Source organism: Clupea harengus, chromosome 15, assembly GCF_900700415.2.
Source record: "Clupea harengus chromosome 15, Ch_v2.0.2, whole genome shotgun sequence".
Taxonomy (NCBI): Eukaryota; Metazoa; Chordata; class Actinopteri; order Clupeiformes; family Clupeidae; genus Clupea; species Clupea harengus.
This window is the reverse complement of record NC_045166.1, coordinates 17,421,533-17,445,970: the sequence shown is the minus strand read 5'-3', so window position 1 is coordinate 17,445,970 and position 24,438 is coordinate 17,421,533. Positions and strand designations below refer to the sequence as shown.

Genomic DNA, 24,438 nt, shown 5'->3' with positions numbered 1-24,438 from the left:
CATAGAGTACTTTAAAGCAATTCCTATGAATTACATGACATTTTTAAGAGTTAATACAGTAGCACAGAGTTACTGCTTACTGTTATGAACGGTCACACCCAAGTCAAATGCTGAAAGGATGTAAATAACGATCAGGCTAGACTATACTGCCACCCTCTGGACACCTGGAAATCATGCATCAGATGATTCTGGGGGAAATAAGTGTAAAGTGCTGATTGTATCATAATTTATTTATCGATGAATTCATGTGTGATATTATTTACAATGAGAAATCAGATATTTGATGTACGGTACACATATTTCACCATACTTCCAAACAATGATCTGAGACAAGATTTTTTTTTTTTACTACGCAGATAATAATAATGCACATTATTGATAACAGCATATTTACGAAATGTTTCATAACACAAATAAAAGAATCACAAACTTCATGAGAGAATAAAGGAGCGTTCAAATAAAAACACAGCAGTAAAAACATCAGCCTAAAAACAAAAGCTAAGAATGAAACCATATCCTGTTGGGCCTGGTGATGTGGTGTATTCACATCATACCAAGATAAAAATACATGGCTGTGTGTTTGTCTTCATCTTATGGCATTGCAGTATTTCATACTCGCCCTAAAACTTTTTCACTGTCCCCCTTTTTTACTGACACTCTATATGCGTGATATACAATATGTCAAGTACAGTTATTAAATTCCCTTAACCTGAGCAAAGACAAAGACGTGGAAGCAATGTCACACATTGCCCTATAATTCAGTGCACACAATCTCGCCTCTACATATCCTGCTGCTTTTCACACCACAGCAGAGAGAGAGAAAGGGAGAGGGACAGAGGGGGAGAGGGAGAGAGGGAGAGAGGGAGAGAGGGAGAGAGAGCAAGAGAGAGAGAGAATTAACCAGATACGTCCGGAGCTGGCTAACATCGGCAAAATGATGCAAAACATGACATGTTCATTTCCATGTGCAGGTAGCCAGTAAAATAATGATGCATATTAAAGTGATTTAATATTGGAATATATTAATATTATTACTAATTTTATTTTTCACATCCCTGCCTCTGCTTACTGTGGCCCTGCACAATTTGCAGAGGATGTTAGCTGTATCCGTTGGGCTGATTGTAAAGTGCTCCCAGACAGCACTAGTTCATTGGCAATTTATTTTGACTGGGGGTGCTGCATTAGTAGTTTTGCAAATTATTTTTTGCTGTCAGTTGAATTTGTTGCTGTCTGTTTAAATAACCATGACATACTTGGCAGGGTGTTAGTGGACGCTAAGTCACAATTCCATTAAATCTATGACTGAAACATACAGCATGTTACATCTTAAACAGACGAATATTGACTGAAATGAAAAAGTAAAACGTTTAAAAAAAAAAATATTTTTTTTTTAAATGGAGGAAATGAACACATACAGCTAAAACTACAGGTTCTAAGCTTCATTTTGATGTATAAGTTGCAAACTTTTGTCTCACTAAATTGTAAGCACGACACCTCTTCATCCTCCTCGATGCTAGAGTCTCCCTGAGTAATAGCCGGGAAAGGTCAGAGGTCAGCCCCTGCCTGCTGTGCGCTGACTCAGTGGGAGCCACTACAGAATATAGCGATCACTTTCCAATAACGTGTAGAAAATGAAACAACTAGTATTAGACGACTAGTCTACACACACACACACACACACACACACACACACACACACAAAAAGACAGATGTAACGTTTGAGGCCCACAGTCAGTCAGACCCTCAGACAGGTTTGGTGGTGGACTTGTAGACTAGGTGCTCAGAGTCATCCGTCAGTGGGATCTGGGCGCCGTTGGCAACCACACTCACGCGCTGCTGACCCTTCTTCCTCTTTTCCTTCAAAAGGCAGTAACCTAGCAACGCCAGGACGGCCAGGATGCACACGCCCAGCACCGCAGCCACGGCAACAGACCCTAAGACAGACATCCATCACAGAGATGTAGTCAGTACAGTTTATACACACAGACACAACTCAAAGCTTATTAAAAGACTTTTAAGATGCTGAATTCCGTTGACTCCTATTCTGGTCAATTATTCATGTTGTAGTACACTGGGGACTAGTTTGCCTAGACAGGATAAGCATGGTAGACCCAATGACAATGTAAAAAAACACCAAGGTGTTAAGAAAAGTGGGTTAAGGGCTTAAAAAAACTCACGCACGCATGCACTCACACGCACACGCACACACCAGGGTGACCAGAGGCAAACAGACCAAATGTGGGATGAGTAGTACGTTTGTATGGGACAATGTGGGCCATGTTAACACCTGTGTAAGTTTGCTTTTTGTGATGCAAGAGAGGAGTTCACCGGCCCCATGTCTGCACAGTTTGATTGACGGCCGTCAGAGCCTCTCGATGACTGCCTTCATTATGCTCTTCTCGGCCACTGGATGAAAGGCAAGCTTTTCTAAAAGCCTGGCTATGTTGCATCTGTATGAGCCAGGTTGCGGCTTCTGATGTAGTGCTATTAAATAGAGTAGAAACTATGCTGCAATGGCATAAGTGGCCCATGTGTCGAGCAAGTAAAAAAAAGGCATCCGTGTGTTCTTATTTCTGACAATTAAAAAACTAATGACCAAAGTAAATGTGGGACATTAGCTTATATGTGGTATGCGGGACAAAAAGTCAAAATGTTGTCCACCTGGGGGGTATTCCAAGTACATGGTTTAGTGACAAAGCTGTGTAAGTTAACTCAGAGTAAGTGGTAAACCTCCTAATAGAAAAGCTTCGTTTTGCTAGGAGAATGAAACCATTAGGGGTCTTATATTAGGAGGTTTACTACTACTACTTACTCTGAGTGAACTTACCCTGTCACTAAACGACACACTTAGAATACCCCCTGGTTAGCCCAACAAACACACCCACACACAGAAAGGTCAATATTTCCTTACCCCCTCAAGATTGTTAAGCTATACTAGACACCAATGTCGATGAATACATGAATACAAAGCAAATATGTTGGGTTGTTTGAACTCAACAAGAGTATCTGATATAAAGCAAACAAATGTGGACTTCATAAATTCCACATGGTAAGAAAAGCAAATCCACATATCAGTATCAGGTAGAAATGCCTCTTACCTGACTTGGTTTCGTCTTGCTCTTGATACTCAAACAGCCCACGGGCAAAGACATCATTTTCTGGAGTAAGTAGCATGGGTATGCATGTTAGCATGTTAATTGCAAATCTGGATTCTGGATGATTAAGCAGCCAGTGGTAGGCTTCTTGCTTTTCATCTTAACACCAATACGCTGTATTTTGTATGTATGTGTGCATTAGTTTTATGTGAGAGTTGAGACATCATTATCTCTGTAGTCATTGTAAAGACATCAATCATCCACCCCATGTACCACAACATACAGATGGGGTTTCATCTTTACGCAAATTCTAGTTAGATTGATGAGGTATTGGACTTCCCATTGAAGTTCATGCTTTTTACCTCATCCAGACAAAAATAACCTTCTAACATTAGCACATAGAGGGAATAAGCCTCTCTATGCAGCGTAATAGATGCCCTGAAGCAGGCTACTTCATCTGTCAGTTGTGTCAGTTGCCTACCTGTGACAGACCGACACATATCCATGCAGCTAGGCTCGCCCTCAAAGTTGTTTTCATTGCCGTTGCAGCCCCCATAGTTGAAGCGATGGCAGTGGCGGCTGAGGGGGTCGTAGTACCAGCGCGTCATGCTTGCGCGACATGGGCCAGTCATTGGGGGTTCCGTGCAAAGAGCTGGAGGATTGGGGTAGATTGAAACATGAGGATATATATGTGTGTGTGTGTGTGTGTGTGTGTGTGTGTGTGTGTGTGTGTGTGTGTGTGTGTGTGTGTGTGTGTGTGTGTGTGTGTGTGTGTGTGTGTGTGTGTGTGTGTGTGTGTATCTTTTGGAGATTGTGGTCTTAAGGTGTTTGAACCCAAGTAGGCAGCACAATGAATGGACAATGAATAAGGTGACAGAATGACGGTAGTGGGACTTCATAAACGGACCTTTCTGTTCATTCAGAGTGATATTCAACAGCCTGGTAAGAGTCTTCTTCACTAGAGATGACAGACAAAAGACAAAATCAATCATCAACATTATCATGTGATTCAGTCAAAAAACAGCCATGTGTCACGACTTGGGATCTCTGTCACGAGTTGGGACCTCCGGGCCACTAGAGGCCGCCAACTAGAGAGGCTTTTGGTGTGGTTATGTCTATATGTGCTTCCTGTGTTTGTTATACCTGTACATGTGCTTTGGTTGACTTCCTGTGTCTGTTTTCCTTCCATTGTTTCCACCTGTCTGCTTGTTAGTTAATTGGTCACATGACCATTTAAGAGTTGTATTTATACCCGGTTGTTTTTGGTGTTCTTTTCGGTGACTTACTCGTTTGTGTTCTGGTCAGTACTGGCTTCTAGCTTTCATGTTTCTTGTTTCAGGTGTCGAGTCTCTCAGGGCTCTGTAGGCTCTCAAGGCTCTCAAGGCTCTCAAGTCTCTCAAGGCTCTCAAGTTTGCTAGTTCCAGTTGTATTGTCTAAGTCATAGTCTTTGTTAATCTCTTGTTTTTCCTAGTCTTGTTAGAATCAACTTCTCTGTTTTTGACTGTCTTCTGAGCGTTTGGATTATTCCTTTTTGCGTTTTTGGATTAAGTGATTAAAAAGACAACAATCCCTGCAAGCATCTAGCACTTGGGTCCTACTTCCTGCATTAGCTCAGTGAGCTTCTCTCTGGACCAGAGAACCAGCGGCCAGGGTTCGCTTCCTGAGCCTGGCCCTGACACCATGCATATTAGTGGTTAATGGAATGAAAATACAGACGTGTGTGTGTGTGTGCGTTCCCTCACACTTCTTGCAGTCTGACTCGTCGGAGCCATCGCCGCACTGGACAATGTCATCACACTCCAGTGACTTGTCCAGGCAGCAGCCGTTGTCACACCGGAACTGGTCAGCCTGGCACATCTTCCCACAAACTACACAGGAACAGAAGTAAGTGAAGGACTGTGTGTGTGTGTGTGTGTGTGTGTGTGTGTGTGTGTGTGTGTGTGTGTGTGTGTGTGTGTGTGTGTGTGTGTGTTGAGCTCACCTTCAGTGGTCGGACCAACCCTCCTTCCGGCTGCAATAACTGTAGAAAGACAGTGAGAAAGCCAGCTATGCTATAAATAACAGGTTCATTTGAAATAGGTTCACAGCTTCAGTCAGGTGAAGACACACGCCCATAATAAATTCCATTTCCTCATTTCACAGATCTCTTTGACACACAAACACATTCAGTTCAAGCCTTGAGAATGATCTGACATTTACGTTCCTGTCATTACGGCAGATGACATGAAAGACAAGCAAGAGTTTGGGAAGCCGAGACACACACTAGCAGACACACTCCATCACGCTGTTATTGACCTGTCCATTGCCTTGTTAACCCACTCTAACTGCAATTACAAGCGCCACCATAGGAGGCATAGGGCAGTATAGTACCATGTAGAAACTTTAATATATTTTTTTAATAATTTGTGCCAACCACTGTTACTAACTAGAGTGAAGGTAGATGGTAAAAAAACCTGCGTGTCTTCATTAGCATGGTTTTCTTGATTGCTTAGTTTTAATGTCCATTTTAAGTGCACCTCACTGAGTGAATGTCATGTGTCTTGCCATTGCATTTGAGGCTGGGGTTTGGTTAGATTTGGAGTCAAAGGCACGGCACACCCTGTTTGACCATGAAGTTTCCATATTGCGTGTATACTATGTTTCCATATTGCGTGTATAGTATGTTTCCATATTGCGTGTATACTATGTTTCCATTTTGCGTGTATAGTATGTTTCCATATTGCGTGTATACTATGTTTCCATATAGCAGCCTGTACCTGAGACACCGTTGCAGGCATCAGAGCACTCCTTCTCTGACAGGTAATTGTTTTGATTGCCTTTGCAGCCCCCAAATGAAAACTTCTCACACTGGTCAGTCACAACATTGTAGTTCCAGCGGGGGAAGGCCCCGCGACAGGGGCCCACCTTCTTAGGGGCCATACATTGACCTAGAGACAACGACAGAAATATACATATAATAACACATATGCACACATTCATAGTATATAGACACGTTTCACACACAGACACATAGTTTAAAAAGTCACATGCTCAAGCACGTGCACACCCACACACACCACTGAATGCATATCTATACAAAAAAATGACAAACATGGATATTCTTACAAAAATGCAATCTAATTTTAGCCCTGACAATGAGTAAGCTTTCCACATATTTTACAACCGAATCTCCGCTTTCAACCGACACAAGGAAAGCCTTTTATGAAACCAGGGCAATAAAAAACGTATCTAAACAGGGACAGAATGATATAATGCCACAAGTCCAGGACAAACGATGTTAGCATTGTCCCATACACCACACCCAGCCTATGAGAAGCACACCTTGGCAGTGCAAGTACCACGTGAGGGAGACCTGATAGGGGTGCGGCCTAACGCGACAAGTAACCATTTGGCAGAGAGGCGAGGTGCGCCATGGCAACCTGACCACGTGACACATATGTGCATGTCCGCCTAAAACCTAGAGCTCTTACTACTGAAGTATTGGAGAGAGGCTAGACAATGAAAACGCACGATTCTCTGAACACCTGCACAGTTGCAAATATGTCCACATGAACATGACACCTGACAGAGCCTGAGAAGCCGCCCCAGGCAGGTCATGTGCACTGTCCCACGTGTTTAAGAGACCAAACTGAAATGCAAAACAGATCCGATTTGAATGTATGGAGACCAACCGATCTCATAACGTGAGATGCTTCACATCTTTAAAAAGTTGTCTTTGTTTCAGGTGATGGCACACGTTATTCCCAAACATCAGTCTGGGTTGAATAAGTGTACTTGGAATATAGTGATACAATCTCATCTAATGCACCTTGAAATGCTTGAAATGCATTCCTTTGCAATATTTATGAAGGAATAAATTACATGAAAGCCTGATAAATCACTCAGTCCCCTGTTAAAGACTCTTGAGTCACTCAATCCACTGTTAAAGGCTTTTCCATGTCCAGAAATGGCATACAAGACTTACCTAAGAAGAAAGCATAACGTCTATAAAAATACCCTAGGTCACACCAGTAGGTTATAGCACAATGTCTTTGTCAGTCAAGGAAGTGTTGGTGAACTGCCTCTGGCACTTCTTTGGCGCCGCCAATGTTTGTTCATAACAACATGTTATAAAATGGCTTGCCTTCATATAGGCACGTCACCGCCATGGAAGAAATGTGAGTCCATAATTGGTAGATACTGAAATCTGTTTACCAAAATAAAAATGGAACCTGCCACAAACATGTTTAACAACTATGGCCCCACCATCTTGCCACAATGCCTTCTATGTTTTTCTATGTTGTCGCAGGTACATTTATAATGACATTTACATTAACATTCCAGGGAGCTGTGAGGTCATGTCCCGTTCCAGTGAAAAACCTTTAATATTTGTACACCATATGAACCCTGGACAGCCACTGAACCAGGTCTTCCTCCCCAATTCTTCTCTAATGCCCTTTTACACCTTTCCCTTCCCTTCTACCCCCTCCTCCTTCTAATCTACCCCCCCCTCTCTCTCTCTATAGCACTCCCTTTCTCTCCATCCATTATTCTCTTCCTTTAACACCCACTTACACACTTACACAATTACCAAAAGAAAACCTTTTAGAGATTTCCCAGCATTTCTGCCAGGTGTCTGTGCATCTTCCTCCTATCCCCGCCTACACAGCTGAGCCCACTCCTGTGAGTGACACATCCGTTCCAAAGTGAGGTGAATAAGGGTGTGTCCTGTCGTGTCGCCTCCCACCCCCGATGAGATTCACAGCACTAAGCAAAGGTGCTCAACCACCCACAACACAACATAAAACATCGGATCCATAAAAAACATGTTAAGCCTGTTCCCACGACGAGCTGTTGCTCCAGCAAGAAAGGGAGGGGTCAAACAAACACACACACACACACACACACACTATGAGTCATCAGCTTTCTTTTGCTCACATGTGTGGTCTAGGTGTGTGGAAAATTGTTACCTTGTTAAACGTGACTTTTACAGACTGACTCATCTAAAAACCAACCTCAACGCTCAGCACTATGTCTGTAGACCATGAGAAACACAAGACATTTTCCAACTTCACAACAACAGTGCATCCACAACATGCCAGGCAACCCATCATCTTGATTACCTTAACACTCCTGATTTAGTCAATCAAGGGTGTTAAGGGTAATTTGATTAGGTCACACGGGTGTCGCCTAAGCAGGGAGAGACAAACCCTTGAGGCAAAGGGGCCGCCAGAGACTGGATTGGGAAAGAGCATGTTAGATTAGAATTCCAGAGTATTACTAGCTCTAGTTCTGGAGTTCTAGAGTACTCTAGCTGAGTACTAGAGTTCCAAAGCTGAGTGTACTCACTCTCAGACTGCTCGGGTGTCAGGACTAGAACAGTGATTTGCTCGGTGTCCGTCTGATCACTGGAGTCGGTGACCTTCAGCTCAAACACATACACACCGGGCTTGAAGTTGTACAGCTCGACTTGGTCCTCAAAGTGAGATTTCTTTAAGAAGAATATGGAAAAAAAAGACATACAAGACATAAAACAACACTCAAAAGTGTTATAATTATACAATGATGGACACTGTTCTCAAGCCTACAATTACTTTAACTACCACAACCATGACAACATAACCTTAATTACACAGTCCCAAGACAACACATGAGTGACCCCAGAGATATGTAGCAGGACAGGTAATGCTCCTCAAAGGAGTTAAAGGGAATACAAAAATTACACAGCACTAGTGACAAAATGATGCCACTACCGTGTGACACAATGTACCAGTATGCTGCAAAACAACAAACAACTCCCACTACAGCCATGCCCTTACCTCACCACCTTAATCACCAGTTTCAACAGGGCCTAGATCAGTTAGAGTAGATGACTCACCTGCATCTCAACAGAGGGGTCCCCAGACACCTTGCTCCACTGGTAGCTGGTGATCTTATTGTCATCCCAGCTCTGGTGGCCATTTAGGGTCACTCTTTCATTGGGCTGGACCACCATGTCCTGCCCCACGTTAGCAATGGGACGTTTGTCCTTCTCACCTGCTGACACGAGAGTGTGTGGCAGAAAATAATTGTGTTTTTGTTTCAGTGAGTGACTCTCTAGATCTAATTATGATACAAGTCAGACCCATTTCTGAATATGCCTGTTGATTTCCACAGAAATGGTAAAAAATGGTAAAAAAAAACTTGTCATGCCTACTCCTCACATCGCACAACAGTACACATATTCATAGAAATAAACTGTGATCAAAAGTTTAAGAATAATGTAATGTGTATGTAAATGTAAAGCAAATGTGTTTATTAATGAATTCACCAACCTGGGTCAGTGGTTGGCCCTTCCAGGTAGTTGTTATAGACGGAGTCAAGGATATAATTGACGAAGCCATTCTTTTTTACAAATCTACACACATACTTCTGCTTGTACAAGCAATTAAAGAGGAAACAGTCCCCTACCGACCCCTGCTCTGCACCCACTTCGAGCAATGCCAGGTTACAGTTCAGATCTTGACAACAAGCTGCGACACATTCTTCGGGGCTCTGTACCGTCGGGGCATCAATATAAGTGGCTCCCTCCGAGACGGACTCCTCCGTATCCAGAACAAAGTTCCCCTCACCTTTCTTGAATTCCTTGGTACAGCTCTGGTCTGTAGTGTCTGACAGGATTCTATCTGGCAAAACGCCCAAACATAATAGCAAACCGCCCCATATCACAAGACGCGTGGAGACCATCCTAAACACTCAATATGCGCACATTCGCAATTATTTCAATATCCTCGTCTTAAAAAGACCCAGCACACTTTCTTTTTGAGAAGGGACACAAGAGTCTTTTTTGAGAAGGGACACAAGAGTATCTTCCAAAAGTATTCACTTGGTAACAGTTGCCTCCGTTTTCAGTTTACACAGGAGAGTCCAGCGTCCAGTAAGTTGCTCGAGAGGTCTACTTCCCGGTAGTGTGATTCTCAAATGCACGTTAAAGATGTTGGCTCATCCAGGTGAAAATTCTGTCAAACTGGTCGGTTTCAAGTTTCAGTCTGGCATGATTCACTCGTCTCGGGAGTTTCTTCAGATAGGACTGAGTGGGGGCGGAGATTAAAGCACTCTAACCAGCTGTCGAAAGCACAGGTATCCCGACGCACCTTAGTCCAGGAAGTCACCATGCTATCCAGACGTGGTGACGCACAGCCGAAACACCAAATACGTATAGAATCCAATGCGGGGGGGTTTTGTTGTTCTTTTACTGACAGACTCCTGTTTACAGAAGTTTTAGTTAGTATGTAGTTGGTTATTAAATGAAGTCTCTACAACCTTTTAAATATCCACAGAAAATGACTATGCTATGCTCGTTGATCTGCTGCGCACAGCCTTCCTACCACTCCGATGTTCTTTAACTTACGTATAGAGGAACAGAACAGAGAGGAACAGAAAACGGTAGACGATGACAAATGTGGTCAGTCTTAAAGGACGATGCGTCTTTAAGTTTCGGTGCCAGTTAACCACTGTCTAGTGTGTCTAACAGTTAATGCGACGATTGTCTTTCTGAGACAACCTCTCTTTTATTCCTCACACAGACTGACAGCTCAGAGATATTATACTCTTGAGCTGAGGTTCAGATCCGTTCATTCATCCTGTTTCCCCACCTTCTCAGTTTAAAGCTGTTGTCACTGCTGGCCTAAAAAATAAGATCTTCGTAGTTGGGTTGTTTTTGACCAGCAGTCCGTGAAATATGTTGCTTAAAGTGCTGAATTCTGATAATCTTGTAATCAGATTCAACAATTATTGAATCCAGTTTTTGATCAGTTCATTGTTTCCCTTTTAGGAGAAATGTAACTTGACACCTTTGAGAATGAATGACAAAACAATGAATGTATTTTCATAATGTATTCTGTGTTGCATTGAGAAATTGAACTCATACATATCCCCTGAACATGGACGGATTATGAACCCGTGCTCCTGGGCCTGGACATGTAAAATGCCCCCTCCCCTTCGTGAGCGCACGCGGCCGCAAAAATTGTGCACACGCGAACACACCATTAGGCGTATATGTATATTTATATATATAGACAGGTCAAAGAGAAAACTATCAGAAACTTGGATAGCACTGTGCTGAAGCGTTCTTAAAAATACGGATGAAAGGCACGATTTGGTGCGGCGGCTCACACAGCAGCTTACCCACATCTGAAAAACATACACAATAAAACAGGCGCTCGGCTGCAGCCTGACTCCGAAATTATAACAACCTGTTAAATAGGGGCACGGCAGCTTGAAAGATAGGAGTTGTGCAGGAAACGTTTTTGCTATGTCCCTGTTCTAGTGGTCATCAGCTCGCAGGCGATGATGAGCTATATGACCAGGCATATTGATGAATATGTATGTCACTACGTAAAATCCACATTCGGTGAGGTGTGCACTGCCCTGCTATTGTTTCTGACAGTGGCAACAGCCGAGCGATCCTTTTCCCAATTGAAACTCATTAATTGAAACTCATCAGAGAGGCTGAATGGGCTGGCTATCCTGTCCATTGAAAAAGCATATTATGAATCACCACTTTTATGTTTGAAACACATCGTTCGGCTTGCAGGTGTTCTGTGCCTCTGGCTGTGCTCAGTCAGCCTGTCGGTCTTGAAGTTCAGATTTTGCGCCTAAACTAGCTATATCGTCTCGTCACATGATCAAATAGAGACTTGACATTGGACAACAAGATATATATTACCCAGCAATCATCATTGCATATCTCTAGGATAAGTATATAGTTGTGTTATAGATTGCTACTGACTATTTCCCTCCCCCAAAATAATGAAATCCATGACAGAGATAAGTTTGCCATTTCGAGGGGATATATAGCATAATAAGGTACTCTTTCAAATGTATTATAATTCATCTTTGATCACAGGCGTGTTTACATAGCGACATAGTCAAACAGTCACTTCCGAGAAACGCATCGACGGAGGGCCCGCTTTGCCCACAGGCCTCAGTGCAACCGCTCTGCCTGCGCAGTGTATAGTTACGCCCCTGAGCGCATACCGGTATACACATTTTCTAACACAGCGCAGGTACACTCAATTAAAGCCAACAGCAAATCAACAAAATACACCTCTTTCAACCTCAAATAAGAGATACATGACAGCGACTTCACGCAGAGCTTCTGGCTAGGGCCCCCCTGAGCTCATGTGCCCCTGGGCCTGGGCCTGGTAGGCCCGTTCGGTAATCCATCCCTGCCCCTGAATCTGTAACATATGTATAGCCTCATTCTGAAGACTCTCTAACTCAATTTGGGTACTTTTTTGGAGTTTGCTAAATATTATGTAATTATTTATAAAAGACAAGATGATGACATGGTTGTTCACAGTCAGATATATGATGGTGGACTTTATAAGCAGGTAGTGTTTACAAACCTCAAGCAATTTCAGATTTAGGTTACCTCATGTGCGACTCCAACACCCTCGTTCCAGGGTTGTCAGTGTTTTATAAAAACTGCTCTCACTCGCTTTCTATCATTTGCCTATTGAAAACTTTGATCAGTTCATTGTTTCCTTTTCAGGGGAAATGTAACTTGACACCTCTGAAAATTAGTGACAAGACACTGAATGTGTTATCATAATTTATTCAGACATTGAGAAATGGAACTCACACATGTCCTCTGAATCTTTATCATATATATAGCCCCTGCCAACTGATTCTGAACACTCTCAAATTAATTCAATTTGGGTACTTTTTTGCAGTTTGGAGCTAAATATTATGTAATAATTTATAGAAGAAAAGATGATGTGATGTTTGTTCACAGTCAGATATTGGACAGTCAGATTGTGGACTTTATAAGCAGGTAGAGTTTACTTACAAACCTCAAGCATTTTAAGATTTATGTTACCTCAAGTGCAACTCCAACACCCTCATTCCAGGGTCGTCCGTGTTACACAATAACTGCCATCACTCGCTTTCTATCATTTGCCTCCTGAAAACTTGCAGCATTGAAAAGACTACATTATTTATACTATAGTCATATGCCATTTAGTGGCAGATTTTTCCTTAACTTCCGGGGATCTTCTGATGAATTGTATATGTATTTGGGTCAGTGATAATGTGTTCATGCAATGGGATGTGAATGACTGAGTGTATATGTATAATGGATATGTATGGATTATGTGTAGTTCTTTGGTCATCTGTCCCCATTCCTCCACTAAAATCACTGGTCCATAATATTTCTCATCATGCACTATGCTGAGTACTGACAGCATCAGTGAGCACACAGACACTGGAATATGCTCTAATTCCAGCAAACGTCATTTGTCAAACCTCCAAGCTCAGGGCTGATAAGAATCAACTCCTTCTTGACTTCCAAATAATTTCAGTAGCTGTTAAATTGATAATGTTTGTCAGGTTGTCTCACTGATGAATGTGATCGGGAGGAATTTGACTTGTATGTGCCATTATGGCCACAAGATGGCAGCATAAAGCGGCAGTAATGGAGGAGACGATGTGCTCTGATGAAACTTTGTTCTGAAAGCTTAGCTGAAACTTTTGCTTGACCTGAACTGACCTTAACCATTTAGGTAGGCTTTGAGCTCCACCCCATGGAGCTTGCTTTGATGACTTACAGTATGTATTCTCACATAGTCTATAGCAGTACGGCAAAGAACACTCTTTTCAGATATCTCTCATGCAGTACTTTTACCTCCCACTGCTTTGTCAGAGAATAAATGGCCTATGTTTCTGAACACCTTCATGTAAAATGTATGGCTTGTAGTTGGACCTCCCTCACTGATCTCAACACAATCCTAAGAAGCATTCCTAACAGCTGACAGGTTCTGTAGGTTTACTGAAATATTGTCTATACTATATATAGTCTATAGTATAAATCTATACTTCACCGTACTATATTTTCAAAGTAGCTTTTGTTCTGTATGTTTTTTGTATGTTCACAAGGTCCATACATGCACAATGCTGCTCATTAGCACAACTGAGACAAACAAGGTGCTGGATAACTATTCTTCACCCTGAGCAGCTTATGCACAGAATAATGTAGCCTCATTGCCCCTCTGACAACCCACTGAAAAACTAAAAAAGAATGGATAATCTTAGAAGTATGGCTTAAATTCCTGAAAGCCCACTTCTTGTAGGCCTGTAGATGAACTGAATTTAGGTATCACTAAAACTAACCAATATCATTCAGACCATGTTTCTGCTGGGAAGACAAGTTGTCATTTCGTATTCACTAGGCCTAAAAGTCTGCTGTATTTTGTGTTGTTGTAAGAGGCCTAACACTGCATGGTGCGTTCATATCTAACAGGATACTACAGGTCTGCTGAACTCAGGGTTATGAACATTTAGCAGCCAGCTTTAGTAACTGCAGATGTTTTTTGAACATGCGTTAATTATAGCTTTGGGCAGTTTCTTATCGGATCTGTTGACAGTCCCTCACCTGCCCTTTACACGCTGTAAAAGTATGCACTTTGGACCATATTAGAAAATAATGACATTCTTCAGATAAGTTGTTTTTTTCTGCTTTCCTTTGGACATGTGGACAAGTTAAACTTGCATTTTCACAAATCTGATATAAACCAATACACTATTACTTTAACAACACATGTACGTTAATGATGGTTCAGTCAGTAGACATCCACTATAACCTGCTTATTACAGTGGCCCTTTAGTTTATCCAGTTGCAACTGCGTCAAAGGAGTCCATCCTGTCCACTGTTGTCACGTCACCCCCCTGGCGTAGGCGTTGAAGTAGCCCAATGAGCGCAGCGGCACCAGGCTGGGAAGAAGCGGCTCTGCAACAGCCTGTTACAGTGGTGCTATTCTGTCTCCCAAGATGGCTGATGCCGAAGATGGGAAGTAAATATATCTAGTTGAGCTCGCAAAAAAAGACTGTCGGGCATTGTCGATTTAACGCAACAGTGTACTTTTCTTGATTCAAGGTAAATATCCCGTTTTATTTTCGAGATGAATTTCACGATAGCGATGTTTGGCGATGTCCGTGCTTGCTTGATTGACAGTTTGTTGGCTCCACTGTGGTTCATGCAAATCTAATGTCAGCTAGCTAGCTAGCTAGCACACAAGCCCAGTTAGCTAGTCATCATAGCTAGCTCAAGAGAGATCGAGACATTTTATTAATAACGTCTTAATATGCCACTGCCATGTGTTGATTATATTAATACGGTAATTATCTGATCATGTTGACAATGCAATGGTAAGGTCGGATATCATGATGTCATACATTGTATCCCTTGTCACTGAATGGTTGAAATTGGGATTCATATGTGACATTCCTGTTACGTTAACTTATGGCCTACTAACTAGGTAGTCTAGGTGGTGACAAAATAGTTGGGACTGAAATAATATTAAGAATTGGACATGCAGAATTGGGTAAGGTCGTTAGAAGGGTCATCATGGCAGATAGTCGCCCGCTTGATGCGCGTCCCCGTCGGAATGTCTGAGCGGGGCTCCCATTACTACTGAAATAGGATGTGCACAATTGTTCTCAAAACAGTCGTAAAAAATAAAATGAAATACTACATCCTGTTAATGTTATTTGTGCAACTGGATCTGAACTCCGACAAGGTGTGAACGTCTGATACTTAGCGTAACATTGACGTGCAGACTATGATTTTATAAATGTGCAAATTAATGTTAGACATCGATTCATTAAGTTGTAAACAAAACGATAGGCTATAGCCGACACAAATTTAACAGACTGGAGACGAGATGTAATGTAAGAACAGGTAAATCAAATTCGTGTTGACATTTTGGGATTTGATGTGACTGATTTGTGTGGCTATCGACCGCGTTATCTTGTGTAATTACATAAACAGACGTATCAGTTACAATGTACCTACAGTAGCAGAGTTAGACAAAACTGGCATTGACATAGAGAACAGGGTAAACATTTGTTCGAGATGAATATGCTTCATTTGATTGAATGTAATTACATTCACCTCTAATTATATCACCCCAAGACTAATGGAATCATTTTAATATGTCTGAACTAGTAGAACAATATTGGTAGGTTATTGACCCACTTGAACACAAGATAATGGCTACATGCCTCTGTAATATTGTATCCTAATACCCTCTGGAATGCCTGATAAACAAGCTTGTGAGGCTGCACACATACCCATCCTCACAGACACAGTTTGTCTTTTCTATCAGAGCATACAGAGAGACTAGGCGTTAGCCCTCATCCATAATGCACTAGCCCTACCAGCACATACCATAGCCTGCCTGACATTTGCCACGGTAAATGTAGGCCTGTTCACCCACATAGATCTCGAGGACAGGTAGGGATTCTGCAATAACCTACATTGTGTTGCACCTCTGAAGCAGGTGTGTGTGTATAGGTGTGTGTGTGTGTTTGTGTGTGTGTAAGCCAGAGAAGGTGTTTTGCTTGGTTGATGCATGGTTGAGGTGCTTTGATGCACGGCTGCCATCTTCTCTTTGTTGTCTGTGATCGGTGGTCTGATTCGTGTTATTTGATGGTACTATTACATATCCAACTCAGGTCTGACAAATGGCATTGACCTTATTATTATTTGGAATTACAGAGATTTGGCCATGGAATCAGAACAGGGCATTTTTATGACCTAATTTAATGTAGCCAATACACTGTTGGCTGATGGATGTTTCTATGGGTCTAATTTTCAGTAATGAATATGGAGACATTTCATAGACCTATAGCCCACTGTTATGTTTAGGTATTGGTCTTTGCATGCAAAGCAACAGCTGCGAGATTTTTAACAAGGTAAATACCTAACAAAAGTTTGTCCACATGATTGGATGATTGATTGAGATTATGACTGTGAGGTAAAGATAGCCCTGTTGGTAGTTCTTTTCTCATGTAACCCAGATGGGATAAAAGATAATATCACGTGGGGTGTCCAGAGAATATGGAGTTTGACGAGTGTGATACCTATTTCAGTTATTAGTCGGCTTAATGGTAAGCTGGCCAGGATTTCATCCTGAAGGACTGCTTGAAAGAGGGCGCAGAGAATAAACATTGAGAAAGAGAGAGAGAGAGAGATCAGAGAGGAAAGTTAGCCTATCTAATTATGGCAGTGAGAACACCTGCTGTCGTGGTCCTTATCTTAGACAGCTCCCAATCTATCTGCGTTCCTCTAATGACATTTGAAGGACGGACCCTCTCTCTCTCTCTCTCTCTCTCTCTCTCTCTCTCTCTCTCTCTCTCTCTCTTTCTCTTCCCATCTGTGGCTTTCTCATTCTGGTCTATCTCCTTGGTCTGTCACCTGGCCCGCTTCTGAGTGCTCCGTTTCCAACCTGACATTTAAACATGGTAAACAAACCCAGTGGGAAACTGAGCAGAGCTCCATCTCTCCCTCCTGTCTGTGTTTGAACTGAGCTGTGTGTGTGCGTGTGCGTGTGCGTGTGTGTGTGTGTGTGTGTGTGTGTGTGTGTGTGTGTGTGTGTGTGTGTGTGTGTGTGTGTGTGTGTGTGTGTGTGTGTGTGTGTGTGTGTGTGTGTGTGTGTGTGTGTGTGTACTGATAACCACAGGGATTCTTAGCTCCCAATGAGTCCCAGTCTGTTTCTCTCTGAAATAGTTTTCTCCTTAAACAGCATCTAGATAACAAGGGGGGGAATATGGAAAAGGTTGGGGTTTTTTTTGGAAAAGGTTCTGTTTTTTAGCGAATTCATGAAATATTGTGTATAGGCTACCTCTATCGAAATATAGTGTTACATTATTAGGTTAACCAGCATGGAGAAATCACCAAACTCTCCCCTCCCTTGTTGCCATTGTTGCATTTTTGATGGAGCTGGTCTTCCACTCAGGTGCACAGGAGTTGAACCGTCACCATGGACACCACCACGTCCATCAAGATGACCACCATGGCCATCCAGAACCTCTTTGGCTACGTGGAAGAGGAGAATCTGGCTGCACTGAAAGCACACCTGGACAAGTTCAAGGAGGTGGACGGACGCAGTGATGTAAGCAGACACACACACACACACACACACACACACACACACACTAACACCTGGACACAAATTCATTAGTGTTGAAGGCATACCAAGCAAGAGGTCTTTGAAGCTGCATCTGTACAAGTATATGAAATAACTCTCCAGTACAGTGAAAGAGGAAAAGAATATGAATGTTATGCTCTCTCTCTCTCTCTCTCTCTCTCTCTCTCTCTCTCTCTCTCTCTCCAGAATGGACAGACTCCTCTGATGCTGGCAGCAGAGCAGGGGAGTATGGAGATAATCCAGGAACTCATCAGAAGGGGAGCCAACGTCAACCTAGATGATGTGGTGAGTCCACACTCTCTATCGGTCTCTCACACACACACACACACACGCACAGATGATGTGGTGAGTCCACACTCTCTCTCTTCCTCAGGCTCTCTCTCCTTCACTCTCTATCTGTCTCACACGCGCGCGCGCGCGCGCGCGCACACACACACACACACACACACACACACACACACACACACACACACACACACACACACACACACACTCACACTCACACTCACACTCACACTCACACACACACACACATAATCACACATGCAGACACTCTCTCTGCTTCGACATAAACACATTCCTCCTCTTCTTTGTTTCATACACACAAACACCAAGCCGACATACTGGCACCCTCTCCTGCACAGCACCCTCAGGCTAGTTCCACAGGTCTCCTTAGCAACACTGCTCTTTTGTGTGCCAGTTGCCATGGTGACCAGACCCCATCTCTTGCCTTTTTCTCTGTCCCCTCCCCCCTCTCTCACCTTCCCTGGAGGCTCCCCCCTGCCTCTCTCACACATACTGATTTACTGTGTCTTTCTGTTTTCTTCTGTCGCATCCCCCCTCTTTTTTCTTTTTTGCTCCCTTCTCTTTCTCTCCCTCCTTCCCTCCCTCCCTCTTCTGCAGGACTGCTGGTCTGCGCTCATCTGTGCAGCAAAAGAGGGCCATGTGGAAGTGGTCAACGAGCTGCTGGAGAGCAGTGCTTACATCGAGCACAGGGACATGGTAAGGCGTGTACACACAAACACACACGCACACGCACACGCACACGCACACGCACACGCACACGCACCACACACAAACAAATAAAGAAAAAAATAGTAACTAACATTATCTATGCAAGAATGCAGCTCAAACTTTCCAACAAAACAACAACAACAAAAGTGTCTTTGTCTGTACATTCCTGAGAGAGAAGGAGAATTAGAGAAACATGAGTAGCATTATAAAGAGTATAGGCACAGAGAACATTGAGATAATAATAATAATAATAATAAAACTTTATTTATATAGATAGACAAACATATATAAATACAATTTTAAATCTAATATAATATATCATATGTCTGCTTAATAAGTGCGGCAGACTTAAAATGCAGAAAACCACGCTAAAGAGGATGTTGTGGTTCGTATAGTCTCATGCACACTTCCCTTCTAACTTCTAACTCATTCATGTGCCTGGCGCTTACATGTGACATAAACCTGATATTGAAGTGAAGTACAAAAAGAAACCTACATCCAGATAACCTCAGAAATGTGATATTTAAGTGAAGTATATGATGCCATGTTTTGACAAGTGAAGAATTGCAGACTGCTGCTACTGCTGGTATATTATTTACTTCTCCAGTTACAGCAGATAGCCATTGTATACAGTTTACACAGTCATTGTTTACAGTGCTGATGTCTACTGTGTGTGCGCGTGCGTGTGCGTGTGCGTGTGCGTGTGCGTGTGTCTTCCAGGGAGGCTGGACTGCGCTCATGTGGGCGGCTTATAAAGGTCGCGCGGAGGTCACCAAAGTTCTCCTGGAGAATGAAGCCAACCCTAACACCACAGGACATGTAAGAGGCAACACAGCTGATGCACCATAAATGTACACATAAACATAAACACAAATAAACAAAAACATTACCACAAATAAACAAACGACTGAACAAAAGAGCTGTTGTTATTGTCATGGAAGGAACTTCGCCTTGAAAAAGCATAACCTCTTAGCTGGCTCACCCTCTTAACCTCCCTGAAACCAGAAGTCCTAGTATTCAGCATGCTCTGCAAGTTCCTCATGTTCCTTCATGTTCTGCCTTCGTGTTCTTCTTCCACTGCAGCAGTACAGCGTGTACCCCATCATCTGGGCGGCGGGGCGCGGCCACGCAGAGATTGTCCACGTGCTCCTCAAGCACGGGGCAAAGGTCAACTGTTCAGACAAGGTGAGCGTGAACCCGCTGACCTGAACCCGCTGACCTGAACCCGCACCCGTTAGCCGGCACCAGATAACCTTGAGATTTGAAGCTTTTCAAAACATGTGACTTTGCAGACATGTAGTTACAGAAAACTACACCGTAACATCAAATCTAATGATAGACTTGACATAGCGAGATTGAACCCGTTGGGTTTAGTTTGGCCTATTCTGGTGTGTTGTAATATGTACTCGTCTCTTTGTGTGTCTCTTGTTCAGTATGGCACCACCCCGCTGATTTGGGCCTCCAGAAAGGGCCACTATGAATGCGTCATGCACCTGCTGGAGAACGGCGCTGATGTTGACCAGGAGGGGGCGGTATGTACTCGCAAATGAGGGGAGGGGAGGGGGGGGTCATTTTAAATTATAATTTTTAAATTATCTTTGAAAAAGGCCTGATAAAAAAAAAAAATGACATCCAGCAATGACAACGCTAATACCTCACGATGAGCCATTTTGTAAATCCTCACCGGTCCATTGACCACCGCCCTCTTTCCTGTAGAACTCCATGACGGCGCTGATCGTGGCGGTGAAAGGCGGGTACACAGAGGTGGTGAAGGAGCTTCTGAAGAGGAACCCAAATGTCAACATGACTGACAAGGATGGCAACACCGCACTCATGATCGCCGCGAAGGAGGGCTACACCGAGATAGTGCAGGACCTGCTGGACGCCGGGACCTATGTCAACATACCAGACAGGGTGAGGCAGAGAGGCCCATGTTGGACAGACATTATTAAGCGCCAGACAGAACTTGATCCAACATTATAAATAACATGAGAGGCATGACACATCGCATCCTCAGATAAGATCAACCAACATTTAGTCATGGCATGTCATTAAGCTTTCAAGATTTCAAAAAATGTACGTTCTTGCTTCCAAAGGTTATGCACATTATTATCAGTTATTGTATTCTCTGTATCCTCATGAAAAAATGCCTATTTGAATGTACCTATGTGTGTATGTGTGTATGTTCTATGTCATCATTTTGTTGTTTGTGTGTGTGTTTGTGTGTGTGTGTGTGTGTGTGTTTGTGTTTGTGTGTGTGTGTGTGTGTGTGTGTGTGTGTGTGTGTGTGTGTGTGTGTGTGTGTGTGTGTGTGTGTGTGTGTGTGTGTGTGTGTGTGTGTGTGTGTGTGTGTGTGTGTGTGTGTGTGTGTGTGTGTTTTCTCAGAGTGGTGACACGGTGCTGATTGGAGCAGTGAGAGGAGGACATGTGGAGATCGTTCGAGCTTTGCTGCACAAATACGCTGACATTGACATCAGGGGCCAGGTACCACACACCCTTCACACCCCCTTGCCCACTTACACACTCATACAAACACACACACACAGAGACATTCAAATCTACCACACCACATACAAAGCTACACACTCAGTACTCAAATAACACACGCACACACACACACACGCACACGCACACGCACACGCACACGCACACGCACACGCACACGCACACGCACACACACACACACATATATACAAACAAACCACAAACACATGCCTGCATACCTCTCACCTCTTGGACTTGGCTGTGTGTGTGTGTTTGCCTTTGACCACTCTCTCTGTTTGCTCTCCCCTCAGGACAACAAGACTGCCCTCTACTGGGCGGTAGAGAAAGGCAACGCCACCATGGTTAGGGACATCCTTCAGTGCAACCCTGACACCGAGAATACCACTAAGGTACGGCGCTCTCATATCAGGCCGCTCTGTTTAACGGGAGATGGGGTAGCCCCATACTTGAGAGAACACATGGTCATAGACAAGAAAATGCAAGACATGAGACATTAAAAAAAACCTTATACAATTCTATTTTTACATTATTATACAATTTGTGAAGATAACACTGCAGTTCTAGACCGAAATAGTCTTCCAAGGAGAAGTTAAAAATAGTTTTCATTTCCCGACAAGGCTTAGCCAACTTTTTCTTCAGCATTTAGAAATCTAATATGAATGATGCACTGTATACTTTTAGTTTATGTCATTTGAAGCCATGCAGTTCTAATTAGGGTGCGTCTGTGTGTGTGTGTGTGTGTCTCTGTGTGCAGGACGGGGAGACTCCTCTCATCAAAGCCACTAAGATGAGGAACATTGACATTGTGGAGCTGCTGCTGGACAAGGGGGCCAAGGTGTCGGCTGTGGACAAGGTAAGGACTTGCCATCACTGGATTGGATGTGTATAATGTGTAGTGTATTTGTGTGTTCTCTTTATTAGTCGAGTTTGACTGTATTGATGTACTGTGCATGCGTCCCTCTTCTTCTGTCACCCAGAGAGGGGACACCCCGCTCCACATTGCCATTCGCGGGCGAAGCCGCCGTCTGGCTGAGCTCCTCCTGAGGAACCCTAAAGATGGCCGCCTGCTGTACCGCCCCAACAAGGCCGGGGAGACGCCCTACAACATCGACTGCAGTCACCAGAAGAGCATCCTCACCCAGATCTTTGGCGCTCGTGAGTCTCCTCCGGATCCGCTCAGAAATATCGCTAGTTGTATTTATGACTAGTGAAATTGTGACTCCATTTTAAAGGCTATTTGCTTTTCTATCAGTACAGAATATCTTTTACTTTGAATGCATAGAAACAAGACGTGTGTAGTGCTCCATTTTAACAATAATCTCAGCTCTATTTTAAAGATGGCTAGATGGCACATTGTCGTGAAGGGACATGTCATTTAGTCTCTTTTATTTCTCATGACCTCTCTCTTTACACCTTTCTCTGACTCAACCTCTTTCTGTATCTCTCTCTCTCTCTCTCTCTCTCTCTCTCTCTCTCTCTCTCTCTCTCTCTCTCTCCCAGGCCATCTCTCCCCCACTGAATCTGACGGGGACATGTTGGGCTACGACCTGTACAGCAGCGCCCTGGCGGACATCTTGAGCGAGCCCACCATGCAGCCGCCCATCTGCGTGGGCCTCTACGCCCAGTGGGGCAGCGGCAAGTCCTTCCTGCTCAAGAAACTGGAGGGTAAGAGATACACAGGGTCGGATGCTATTCAGGGATGTTGTGTAGGTGTTCAGTGCCCTGAGCCACTCATAGTCACACTGTTAGGCACTGTATTGTAATGAACATCCAATCTCTATTGTCTTCTCTTCTACTTGTAGGTTCTGTACTGTCATTTTAGCATTTATCAATTCCTCTCTCTCCCTACCCATTTCTCTTTTCTCTATTGTTCCCCATCTAACGATCTCTGCATTCTCCTCTCCGCCCATCCCCTTCCAACCCCACCCACCATCCTGTTTCCTTCCTCCAGATGAGATGAAGACGTTCGCTGGCCAGCAGGTGGAGCCCTTGTTCCAGTTCTCCTGGCTGGTGGTGGTGCTGTCGCTGCTCTTCTGTGGCTCCGTCGCCCTGGTGATGGGCTTCACCGTGGACCCCAAGCTGGCCGTGGCCGTGTCCCTCAGCCTGTTGGCTCTGCTCTACGTCTTCTTTGGTGAGTCTCCAAGCATTGGCAAAACGCCACAGTCACACCCAAGGCATTCCGCTGGCCTCATATTGCCAGCAACAGTGTTTGCACGCTCATACACACTTAGAGTATAGAGTAGCCTATAGCCTATTGAGCCTATGGTCCCTGAAAAGTCAATAACCGTTACCCCACTGTTTGAAGCTGAGGTGTGTGTTACTGTTCTCTCAGGTGAAGGTGTGGTTGCCACTTCCTGTCCTGTTCTATATATCTGTCTTTTGAGAAAAGAGCGCATATGCAGTGGTGCTAATGTGCGTTTCAGGTCAGGCTCATGTTTAAATCAGATTAAACCCACGTTGGATTCGGTCAGATGTGTGATCTTCAGATTAATACACCCTGCCAGTTTGACATTATCAGAGTTAAAGGGGACTTGTCTATAAATACAGAATTGATCCAAATGTTGCAGATAGCAATTGCATATAAGAAAGCAGTAGAGGGCAGCGCAACATTGGATAAAACAGTTGACATTTTTGTAGAGGCGCCAGGTTAATGCCTGTTCAGTAGGGATGGTAGTTTCAACACGCGTCTCGAATTAAAGCAACACAGCTTTGAAGCAATCCTCTGGAGCCTCGCTTAAACCGACACTGTCAGCTCATCTTTGTAAATTAAGCTTTGTTTACTCACGAACATGTCACGCATGTCTCAAAAATAAGAAATAAGAAAATAAGTGTTTTCCCTCTACCCCCTACCCATGATAGGGATTGTGTGAACTGTA

The 24,438-nt window shown here is 43.5% G+C and overlaps 2 protein-coding genes across 6 annotated transcripts in view; one reads left to right on the top strand and one right to left on the bottom strand.

Moving 5' to 3' along the window:
• Positions 1 to 212: 212 nt before the first annotated feature.
• Positions 213 to 10,461, bottom strand: LOC105907258 (kunitz-type protease inhibitor 1-like). 2 transcript variants are annotated; one of them, XM_031581568.2, is made up of 10 exons: positions 9,389 to 10,461; positions 8,953 to 9,113; positions 8,424 to 8,565; positions 5,852 to 6,022; positions 5,077 to 5,115; positions 4,838 to 4,963; positions 4,003 to 4,053; positions 3,577 to 3,747; positions 3,099 to 3,158; positions 213 to 1,934 (listed from the first exon to the last, which is right to left on the bottom strand). In XM_031581568.2, exons 1-10 carry the CDS (start codon positions 9,798 to 9,800, stop codon positions 1,744 to 1,746), a joined length of 1,524 nt encoding a protein of 507 aa, XP_031437428.1. In that variant the 5' UTR covers positions 9,801 to 10,461; the 3' UTR covers positions 213 to 1,743. The 2 variants fall into 2 exon arrangements, with proteins under 2 accessions (XP_031437428.1, XP_031437429.1); XM_031581569.2 differs by having other exon boundaries at positions 8,953 to 9,110; positions 9,389 to 10,460.
• A 4,320-nt stretch (positions 10,462 to 14,781) lies between these two features.
• The window catches only part of kidins220b (kinase D-interacting substrate 220b), a 27,326-nt gene continuing 17,669 nt past the window's right edge, over positions 14,782 to 24,438 (top strand). For 2 of the 4 annotated variants that reach the window (XM_031581178.1, XM_031581177.1), the window contains exons 1-14: positions 14,782 to 14,988; positions 17,852 to 18,007; positions 18,230 to 18,328; positions 18,947 to 19,045; positions 19,778 to 19,876; positions 20,141 to 20,242; positions 20,491 to 20,589; positions 20,774 to 20,971; positions 21,443 to 21,541; positions 21,853 to 21,951; positions 22,317 to 22,415; positions 22,540 to 22,717; positions 23,063 to 23,227; positions 23,514 to 23,693. In XM_031581178.1, coding sequence (XP_031437038.1) covers positions 17,876 to 18,007; positions 18,230 to 18,328; positions 18,947 to 19,045; positions 19,778 to 19,876; positions 20,141 to 20,242; positions 20,491 to 20,589; positions 20,774 to 20,971; positions 21,443 to 21,541; positions 21,853 to 21,951; positions 22,317 to 22,415; positions 22,540 to 22,717; positions 23,063 to 23,227; positions 23,514 to 23,693 — 1,648 coding nt within the window. In that variant the 5' untranslated portion in view covers positions 14,782 to 14,988; positions 17,852 to 17,875. The remainder of the gene's footprint in view (positions 14,989 to 17,851; positions 18,008 to 18,229; positions 18,329 to 18,946; positions 19,046 to 19,777; positions 19,877 to 20,140; positions 20,243 to 20,490; positions 20,590 to 20,773; positions 20,972 to 21,442; positions 21,542 to 21,852; positions 21,952 to 22,316; positions 22,416 to 22,539; positions 22,718 to 23,062; positions 23,228 to 23,513; positions 23,694 to 24,438) is intronic. The other 2 variants (XM_031581180.2, XM_031581179.2) reach the window with 1 other exon arrangement.